The 10,058-nt window shown below is 52.2% G+C and overlaps 1 protein-coding gene across 1 annotated transcript; it reads right to left on the bottom strand.

Moving 5' to 3' along the window:
• Positions 1 to 5,994: 5,994 nt before the first annotated feature.
• PINLYP (phospholipase A2 inhibitor and LY6/PLAUR domain containing) lies at positions 5,995 to 9,828 on the bottom strand. The gene is made up of 5 exons (XM_027080370.1): positions 9,759 to 9,828; positions 8,521 to 8,637; positions 6,711 to 6,863; positions 6,331 to 6,474; positions 5,995 to 6,140 (listed from the first exon to the last, which is right to left on the bottom strand). The coding sequence occupies exons 1-5, from the start codon at positions 9,826 to 9,828 to the stop codon at positions 5,995 to 5,997; spliced, it is 630 nt and encodes a 209-aa protein (XP_026936171.1).
• Positions 9,829 to 10,058: the final 230 nt, after the last annotated feature.

Raw genomic sequence — 10,058 nt, 5'->3', positions numbered from 1 at the left:
CCTGCATATAAAGGGGGCTTTGAATTTTCATTGGGGGGAGGAAGGATCTCTGGAGTCTCAGAACTCCTGTCTCCCAAGAGGGCTGTGGACCTTGGTTCCTAATTCATGGGTGGTGGAAGGTCTCCATCTAGAGGGGGGAATAGGGGGCTGTGTAAGAGAGCTGGAGACCTTTGGTTCCTCTTGGGGAATAGAGGGGTCTCTAAAAGTTGCTCCACCAGGGGCCTGGTGACCCAGATTTCTTTCCCAGTTGTTGTGGGGAGAATGGTACCACAAAAATGAGAGGAAATAAGCGTTCTGGGCATGGTGGGCTCTGGGGGGTAGCCAGGGACCGGGAATGAGGCCTTCTGGGTGTGGAAGGACAGAAACGCCTCCCTCAGAGGTATCTCCCCAAAGTCCCTAATGGGTTTGGATCCTGGTAACTAGCTGCCTTTCTCTGAGTTGGACTGGAAAGGGCTATGACAGCCCCCATTTTATAGGTGCTGAGCGACTGTGGGGCTCTCTGGGGACTCTGTTCGTCTGTCCCTCTCTCCTTTAGGGGTTTCTATCTTTTTTTGGTCTTGGCTTTGGTCATTAAACCTTAACCCTTTCTGACCTTGGTATTATATACACCTGCCTTTTGGGAAAAGCAACCGTACTGCTGCACTGATCCCAATGCTTCTGTGTTGGCTACCTCAGGTATCCCCGAGAGAGACACAGAGAATGCCACAGTAAGCAAGGGACCCACGGAGCAGCTGGGCGGGTGTTCCAGACCGTGCGAATGTGCCACAGTGGGGCAAAGGCAGAAACCACAGTGCCTGGAATGTTCTAAGCTGCCAGCTACAAGTAGAGGAGAAGCCACAGGTCACAGAACTCTTCAATGCTGAAAACAGAAAGGGAGGACCTGAGAGGCCATCCAGCAGAATCTCTGTTATGTTAGATGGGGAGAGCAAAGCCCAGAGGGGGCAGGCTCTAGGCCCAACAGCACGCAGCAAGGCCCCTGCCTGTTCTTATTTCCTGCCCCTTCCCGTCCCCCCAGTCAACCTGATCTTCCTTCTGATGCTTGAGTGGGCCACCTGGGATCCTGCCTCAGGACCTTTGCACTTTCTGTTATTTCTGCCTAGAATGCTCTGCTCCCAGATCTTCCCACGACTGGCTCCTTCTTGTCAATCAAGTCTCAGCTCAAGTGTCCCCTCAGAGAAGCCTTCCCTGACCTCTGTAACTGAAGTAGCTCACACCCCCACCCCTATTATTTGTCTTGGCCGGTTATTTTTCCTTGTAGCAGTTATTACTGTAGAAAATTACCTTATTTATTTATTTACCTATTTATTGGCTATTATCCCCATACCTGTCCTGTTCTCTGCTGTACCCCCAACACGTAGAATAGTGCTTGACATACAGAAGGTGCTTAGTAAATATTTAATTCATTCATCAGTGGCAGAATTAGGGCTGGAATTTAGGTCATCAGCCTCTTGCCACAAGACAGGGAAAAGGTGTGAGATGGGGGAGAAACAAGTATCTCATGGGAGAGGGAGCTCCTGTCTGAGGTCGGGGGACCTGGGAAGCAAACACAGCTTTGCCACTGTCACTCCAGGTGACTTGGGCCAGTGCCTTTTTTTTGCCTTTTCCCACCTGTGAAATGAAAGGGCTGGACAGGAACAATAAACACTTCCGAGATCCTGTTTCCTTGGACAGCTGAAGGCAAGGGTGACCAATCCGAGGGGCAGTTCCACCATGTCTACCTTGAACTCCTACCACCGGCACCATCTGTCCCATCAAAGTTGAGATGGCCAAGATGGGGAAAAGCATTTGGCTCTATACTGAATGGCTCCAAGCATCGTCCTCAAAGCTCTTCTGGCCTTAGGAGAATGTCCCTCATCCACATCTGTAATACCCAGTACAACACTGTCCCCTCCTCAAGTCCAGCGTTCAAGCATCTGCATTAAGCCTGCCTGCCACGTGCAGAAGCAGGAGACGCGCAGAGCAGCGCTGTCCAATAGAAACAGGATGTGAGCCACACGGGTAGTTTCACATTTTCTAGTAGCCACGTTAAAAAAGGAAAAGGAAACAGGTGAAACTAATTGTAGTATGTTGTACCTCAGTATATCCAAAATATTATCATTTCAGCATGTACTCAGTACAGGAAACTACTAATGAGATATTTCACATTCTTTTGATGCTAAGTCTTTGAAATCTGCTGTGTATTTCTCACAGCACATCTCAATTCAGATGATAGATTTTCATCAGAAATATCTGACCTCAATTTAGATTTCAGAAAACTCGTATTTGGAGAAGTCGATTCATATACCCAAGTTGTCCTAATTATATTGGATAGTTTTCCAATAACTGAGTAGCAATTTTTTAATCAATCAGAAGTAACTAAAATGTAAACTGCAGTTTCCCTGTTGCACCAGGCACACGTGGTGAGTAGCACTGCCCTAGAACACTTCCCATTATCAAAGAGAACTCTGTGCACACTGCTCTAGGGTCAGACAGCCCTTTGACTGACCATGGGGGTGACCTTGGGCAAGTCACTCAGCAAATGGCATCTACCTCACAGGGTTATGGTGAGAATTCAGTGCATGCACGTATGTGCATGCATTCTCTCTCGTGCACAGCAACGAACTTGCAGCCCCTCCTGGAAGCCGGCACACTGGGAGCCCGAACGGTCGCCTCACCCCCATGCCTTTGCTCGGAGTGCCCTCCTCTCTTCGTGCTGCTTTGCCACCATCTCTAACTTGGTCCCGTCTGACATCTCTGCTCTCTACGTGCCTCTGTTCCAAATTCCCTCTTCCCTCATGCCAATGGGAATCATGCCTGAGATCAAATCTGAGAAAGCAAGACCCAGTTTTGTTTTTGCGTGTTGCTGTCCGTTGTGGAGTGTGCTGATTGTGTTTATGTAGTTGTATATTGGCGCCCTTGGGTGTCACGACTATCTTTTAGAGTGGTTGCCTTTTAAATCATGACTTTTAAAGGGATTGAATTTTAGGCTCTGTAGAGGCAGCAAGTTGCTAGTGAGGCATCTGTCTCTGGGAGCATCCAAGCAGAAAAGACTAAGGCTCCCTTTTGGATGGATTGCTGACTGCCATCAGGGTGTGTCTACAAGGCACCTGCAGGCTGGAAGGCCCTTGAAGGCAGAAATTCAAGGAAAAGTATGGTGAATCTTGGCGTTGCCATCGCCAGAAGCAGAAGAGGCACAAAAAGCCTCATTACCTTAGCTGAGTTTCATACTTGTCTGCATAATGATGGAGAGACGTGTATCCACTGAGGTAGGAAACCATGAAGGCGGGTGAATCAAGGGTGGGTTGGCCTGTGGTGCTTTTTGGAGGAGTGAATAAAAAAGTAGAAATTCCATTGTGTGTCTGTTCTTTCGGGGTTTAAAGGGGAAAAAAGATGCTTGGGATTTTGACTGGAGCTGGAAACCTAGACTCCTGGGTCCCCGGAGAGGAGGGACAGTGGGAGTCTGTGCAGCGTAGAATCGATTGGGCTGGAATTGAGAGACTTTGAGTCTTGCCACCCTGGAGGGGCTGGAGTGGACTATTAATTGTTTACGCCTTGGGGGCTGTGATGGTAAACATCTTAGCTCCGGAACCAGCTTGGCCCATGCATGCCCCCAGTCTGTTCAGCTTCTCTGCAGCCCTGCCCTTGGTTTTTCCCTTCTCATCCTGACTCTAGACCTGGTCATGGGATCTGCTTGGCTACTGAGACAACAGCAAAGATGATGGGCAGAGGCTTGAAAAGTGCTCATGCATTGGGACTTCCTCTCTTGCTACCCGGGGGACCCCTGTCACTGCCACCACATCAAGAAGTCCAGGCTAGGGAATTCCCTGGTTGTGCAGTGGTTAGGACTCGGCGCTTTCATTTCTGGGGCACGGGTTCCATTCCCGGCTGGGGAACTAAGATCACGCAAACCCCACAGTGTGGCCAAAAAAAAAAAAAAAAAAAAGAAGTCCAGGCTAACCTGCTGGTGATAAGAGACATGTGGCCCAGTCAGCCCTGACACCCCAATCAGTGTCAACCCTCTGGAAGAGAGCTGCCTAGCTGACCAGCAGCTGAACCCAGCAGACACCAGAAGAACCATCACCCAGCTGATCCCAGACCACATTGCCAACCGATTATTCTAAGCATCTGAGGTTTGGAGGGGCTTGTTACGTAGCAAAGGATAACTGATACAGGCTTGTCCGCTCTCTCTGTGATGTGGTCTCTTTCTCCCCTCAATGTGACCCAATGACTAAACTCTTAAGCTCTGCCACTTTTTAGCTGCTACGACCACCAATGTGACATTCCTTCTCTGAGCCTCAGATTCTTCTGAAAACAGGGATGAGAATACTAGCGCCTATCACGTGGAGTAGTTGTGAAGACAAAATGAGACCCTGCCCCAAAGGTCATGGTGGCCATTCGTGCTGGTTATGAAATGTGTCTGGCCAGGCGGGGGCTCAGGTGGGGCATTTGGGGCCCAGACTGTGCTTCCTCCTCCTCTCCCGGTGGGGTTTGGTAGAGTCCTGTGACCAGCTCCACCCAGTGAATTGTGTCAGGTCACTTCTGGGTGGGCAGCATTTAATCATCCACGTGAAACCTTCCTGGGCTCTCTCCTGTGTGCAGAAATCGGCATTAAGTTGGTGACTGCTCCACGATTATGATGAGCAGAACGCCCTGTGGACGGTGCTAGACATGGAAGGTCAAGGATAAATCAACCTTTTTTTTTTTTTTTTTAAAGATTTTTGGAATGTGGACCATTTTTAAAGTCTTCATTGAATTTGTTACAATATTGCTTCTGTTTTATGTTTTGGTTTTTTGGCTGCGAGGCGTGTGGGATCTTAGTTCCCCGACCAGGGATCGAACCTGCACCCCCTGCACTGGAAGGCAAAGTCTTAACCACTGGACCACCAGGGAGGTCCCTTAAATCAACCTTTTGTGAATGGGTACTTCTTCAGCAAATACCACTCCTCTCCCTCCCACTGGAGGGGGAGTATACGTCCCTGCTCCACTGCTGTGGGCTTTGACCATATGATTTACTTTACTCCATGGAACGTCAGCACCCCCGACCTCAGCCGAGGACCCCGTGATCTGCCATGAGAAAGACATCAGCCAGGGAGCCGCTGATCCCAGAAGACTGTGAAATGTCATGGAGGAGAACTTGAATCCCCTCCCAAACGGGACCCAAACCCATCAAAGCACAGCCAGAAGGAGAGCTCCTCCAGCCACCTACAAACCCTTAGAAGAATGATTGTTGTTACAATCTCGGCTTGGGGGTGGTTTGTTACACAAGCATTACTACAGCATGAATCGACTGATACAACTTTGTTGCTTTAAACCACGGAGATTAGGGACTTGTTTGTTACTGTAGCATAATCGATTCTGTCCTGACTGATGCCAGGGTCCAGCACCTGCCAACTAATGGCCGCTCAGTAAGTGGCAGCTATTAGGACGATAACTATTTGGCCAGACACATTGTCTCCAGAACCAACATTGTCTTAAAGGTGCTGGGCACTGCACTAAGTGCTTTTTCCGTTTTCTTTCATTTGACTCTTAAGACAGCCCTTTGAGGTTATGGCTATTAATAGCCACAGTTTACACACGTGAAAACGGAGGCAAAAGAGGGAGAGGTTAACCAGAGAGGTGATCATGGACTCTGGAGTCTGATCTTCCCTAGCTGTTTGACCCAAGCCAAGTGACACCGCAACCTGTGCCTCAGTTTTTTCCTCTGTAAAATGGGGACAATTCTTTCAACTTCACAGAGTTGTTGTGACTATGCAATGAGGTACCGCAGGAAAACACTTAGCGTGGGGACCCAGCAGGGAGTAATCCCTTAACAAAAGGTAGGGTCTTCCCTCTCTTCCTTCCAAAGAAGGGGTTCCCAAAGGTTGAGACCCCTGCTTTTTGCATCCCACCTCCCTGAAATGCATCACGTCACAAGGACTCAGGCTTGTTCTGTTAAGTTGTTTAATAATATATTGGCACATGGGAAGCTGTAGCTGGGAACAAGTCAAGACCAAACGTGGCATACGCCTCGGTTCTTCACTTAGCCTTGCCAGGAGGCTGGGGGCCTGGAAGACAGTTGGCCTGGGTGATGGTGTATATACGAGAGGCCGCGGGCACCAGGGTCCCAGGCTTGGTGTGGCAGGCATTCTCTGTAGCGCAGCCCCGAGTAGCAAATATGACACCTGTTGGGGGAGGGATTTCAGCCTGGAGTCAGGACTTCCAACCCCTCCCTCCTCATGACCCGGGGTAATGCCCCTGCCACCTCCTCACCCAGTTCTCTGGACCCACTCTCTCCCCTAGAATCTGGAAGTATGAGCCTCCAGTTCTGGGAGCCTCCCTGTCCCCTCCCCCAGAAATCTAGGTGCCCCTCACCAGTCTGCACTTTGCCAGCACAGGTGATACAGTGGCTTTCCTGGCCAACACAGAGTACTTTCTTAGTTGAAGAGCATGTTTCCTTGAAGTGGGTGATGCAGGTAGGGCACTGGAGGCCATTCTCCGTACGATTGTTCTCAGGAGCTGGGGAGGAGGGTGGAGTGTAAGGTGTAAGGGACGTTAAACCCTTTCCCAACCTCACAGCAACCCTGGGGACGCCGGTTGCTAATGGACACTGCATTTTACAGGCGAGGACCTGAGGCTCAGAGCAAGGAGGATGCTTGCCAAAGGTTACAGCGCAGGTCAGTGGCGGGTGCTCACAGCAGGCTCTCAGGCGGGGCAGGAAGGGACTCCAGTTGTGGGGCTGAGCTGGCCCTTACCGGGCAGGGGATCGTGGTTGCAGACGTCGCTCTGGCAGCAGCGTGTGTTGGACACCATGTAGTTCTCAGGGTCCATGGTGATGGAGACGGATCCTGAGCTGCAGGCGCTGGATTTCATGCACCCCTTATAGGTGTTCAGCGACTGGTGGCCCTCTGCAGGATGGCGAGGGAGGGGAGGGCTCAGGGGCCCTGGCCTGGACCCTGGCTTCCAGGTCTCTCCCAACCTTACAGCTGCCCCAGCCCGCTGCTGTCTAGGGAGTTCTCTTCCAGCCCCCCAGAGTCATACCCCCTTATCTGCCTGGGGCATGGTCTGGACTGTTTATTAGGTCCGCTCCACCCCACCCCCTCCAGGCTTTGGTGGTCTCTTGCAGTTCCCATCGGCAAGCCCTGGTGCCTGCCTGAGTGGTCCCTTCCGCCCCACGCCACCCCACTGCCATCCTCTAAGGGTCACACCTGTAGTGGTCTTTTTCAGGCCGCCTGTGGCTATCTCCATGGCGGTGTGAAATGGTCTCTTCCAGCCTTTCGCCCTCCCCTGACCCTTGGAATCCCTTCCACCAAATACTGGAATGCCACCCTCGCCCCCCGCCCCCCGCCCCCTGTAACACCCATATCCTTCTCTGTCTAACGTGGTCTCTTCCAGATTTCCCCAGGGTCACTCCCCAGACCTCCCACCGATGGTCTCTTGCTGCCCTCCTTGGGTACTCTCAGGTCTTGCCTGAAGTGGTCTCGTCCAGCCTCCACAGCCTTCCCCCTCCCCCTCCCCACAGTACGGTGGTCTCTTCCAACCCTAGGGTTTCCCCTCTTTACCCCACAGAAAGGTGTTTTTTTTCCCCAACTTCCTCCTGCGGTCCCAGGGTCCCATCTCCCTCCCATATACTCCTGGGTGGCCTCTGCAAGACTTTCAGGTCCTTCCCCCACCTGCCCACTCTTGCTAGGTGAGTAGGGCAGCGTGCAATCTTCTATCCCACTTACCTTACACACCCGCTCCGGTCGGAATGGTTTCTTCCTACACTCAACGTTGGCCTTACCTCCCGTCACATCCTTCCTTCTCCAGTCTCACGCCATGCCCCACCATGTTCCTTTAACTAAGGGTTTCTGGGTCTCTTTCAGCTTTGAATGAACACCCCACCCCCCGTGGTTTCTTCCTTTGCTCCCCTTCTCCCCCATCCTCCCTCAGGCCTGGGAGAGTCCCTTCCATTTAAGTCTTGCCTCTCCTCTCCCATTTTACTCATATGTCTCCCATTGCCGCAGCTCCACTTCTTTGTGATAATTTGCTCCATGCTTCAGGAATATCTTCCCTCTCCTGTCTGTTCTTTTATATCTCTCCCTCTACCCCAATATCATCTCTCCTCTTCTTGTCAGAAATGGTCTCTTCCAACCCGCATCCCTAGGGGATCCCTCCCACCCCAAATGGTCAACCTGGTCACGTTCCTTCCAACCCACCCCAGCCCCTTCCTTCTCCTCTACACGCCCCCCTCCACCTCTTGCATATTAGATTTTCCCCCTCTCGCGATTTCTCTCTTCCCCCTTGTCCTTTCCTTCCCTAATCCCCTCCTGCCTAAGAAAGTCTCTATATCTGCCCCCCCACCCCCACCCCATCAACTCTTTGGAGTCTAATTTTCAGAAATCCCTGACAACAGTGGTTTCTGTCGTTCCATCGGATTCTCTTCCCTCCATCCACCTTGAGATTGCCTTTCCCTCTTTCCTGCCTGCTCACCACTGGAAGGTTCCTCCCCGCGCGTGCTGGTATCTGCTACCCCGAAAGCACGGCCCCCTCCCCAGGATCTGACGCCACGCCCTGAGCTCTTACTCCTGTTGGTGTGAGCCACGATGACCACGCAGGAGTCCTGGTCGGGGTCACAAGTTTGCACATTTCCACTGCACGTGGGTCCGGAGCCTGTACACACCTCACAGCTCAGTGGGTACCCTGCAGTGTAGAGAGCAGGGCTCTAGTCAAGGGTGGTGTGGTCTGCGGACCAAGACTTCGGACGGAGTCCAGAGGGGGATGGGGGGGCGGTCTGAGGGAGGAGGGAAAGGTATCTCCCTGATTGTTCTTGGGCGGGGCATTGGCGCCTGTCCAGGGAACTGTCCGAAGCTCCCGCAGAGACGCGGTGGTGCTCCAGCAAAGCTGCTTTCAGGGGTGGGAAGCGACTCCACCAGGGAGCAAGTTTACCTAATTACAAGGCTGGGGACTTTGGATGCTAGGGTCCTCTGAGAAAGTTTGGGGACAGGGAGGGGTCCTGGTGAAGGTTTCCATGGACTTTTGTGAAGCTTCAGGTCGAGCTGGTTCTCGGAAGTGAGATCCTCTTCCTTGTAGGTACCACGCGTAGGTCTTGTAGACAGTAGGAGCCCAGGCAGGGGTACCTGAGGCTGGGATCTGCACCCCAGGTCAAGAAGGGAGAGCACGGACCAGGAGGGCAAGCGCATGGACCCCTTGGTACTGAAAGAGGAGGCAACTGGGGGCCCAGACACTGGGCAACTGCATCCTGGGGAAGGTGGGGCTTGCCTGAATTCCTGCATCTAGGGGAGGACACCAGGGGTCTGAACTCCCTAGAGTTCTGGGAGAAAGAAAATCTCTCCCCCGCCCCATCATTTTTTTTAAAAAAATTTCCCTTTCTAATCATACTCTGATTTTCTAGAATTCAGACGTCTTTTTTTTTTTTTTTTGGCCGAACTGCATGGCATGCGGAATCTTAGTTCCCCAACCAGGAGTCGAACCCCCACCCCCTGCAGTGGAAGCGCAGAGTCTTAACAACTGGACCGCCAGGGAAGTCCCCAGATGGCTTATTTTGAGACCTTGCCTGGGGGACAGGGGATTCAAAGCTCATCAAATCCCCTTCTTTCTCAGGGATTCACACACACAAGTTTCTGAGCTATTCTTCCCTTGGGGCCCCAGTCTTTCTGTCCTTTACCCTCTGCCTTTGCCATGAATCTGAATTCCCAGGACATCTCCTCTTTCCCCCTCCCCGCTGAAGGACCTTGCTGAATGCCCCTCTCATACAGTCCTCTTTCCGAAGGTCCCAGGATTCCAGGCCCCTAGTCACTTACCCAGACCCAGGAGGGTGCAGAGCAGCAGGGAAGCCAGCAGGAAGCTCTGGGGTTTCGTGGAAAGCCTCATGATGGATGAGTGAGTGAACCTGCAGTCCCAGGTCCCCAGCTCTTCTTATAGGAAGCTGAGGAGGGGTGGGTCTGGACCCACCCTACCCCTAGGGTGAGAAAGAAGTGACGTAAGATCTGGGGGCAGGTCTCTGTAGCTCTGGGGTGGGGAGGCAGAACCAGAATCCGAATGCGACATGGGCATCTTGTGCCCAGCCCCCTCCTCCACGGGGACCCCAGGTGGACTTCCAG

The sequence above is a fragment of the Aethalodelphis obliquidens genome, unplaced genomic scaffold (genome assembly GCF_003676395.1).
Source record: "Aethalodelphis obliquidens isolate GAN/ISIS:26980383/991018 unplaced genomic scaffold, ASM367639v1 scaffold43, whole genome shotgun sequence".
NCBI classification, from domain to species: domain Eukaryota; kingdom Metazoa; phylum Chordata; class Mammalia; order Artiodactyla; family Delphinidae; genus Aethalodelphis; species Aethalodelphis obliquidens.
Note: the sequence above shows the minus strand (reverse complement) of the source record. Positions and strands in the feature narration are given on the sequence as shown.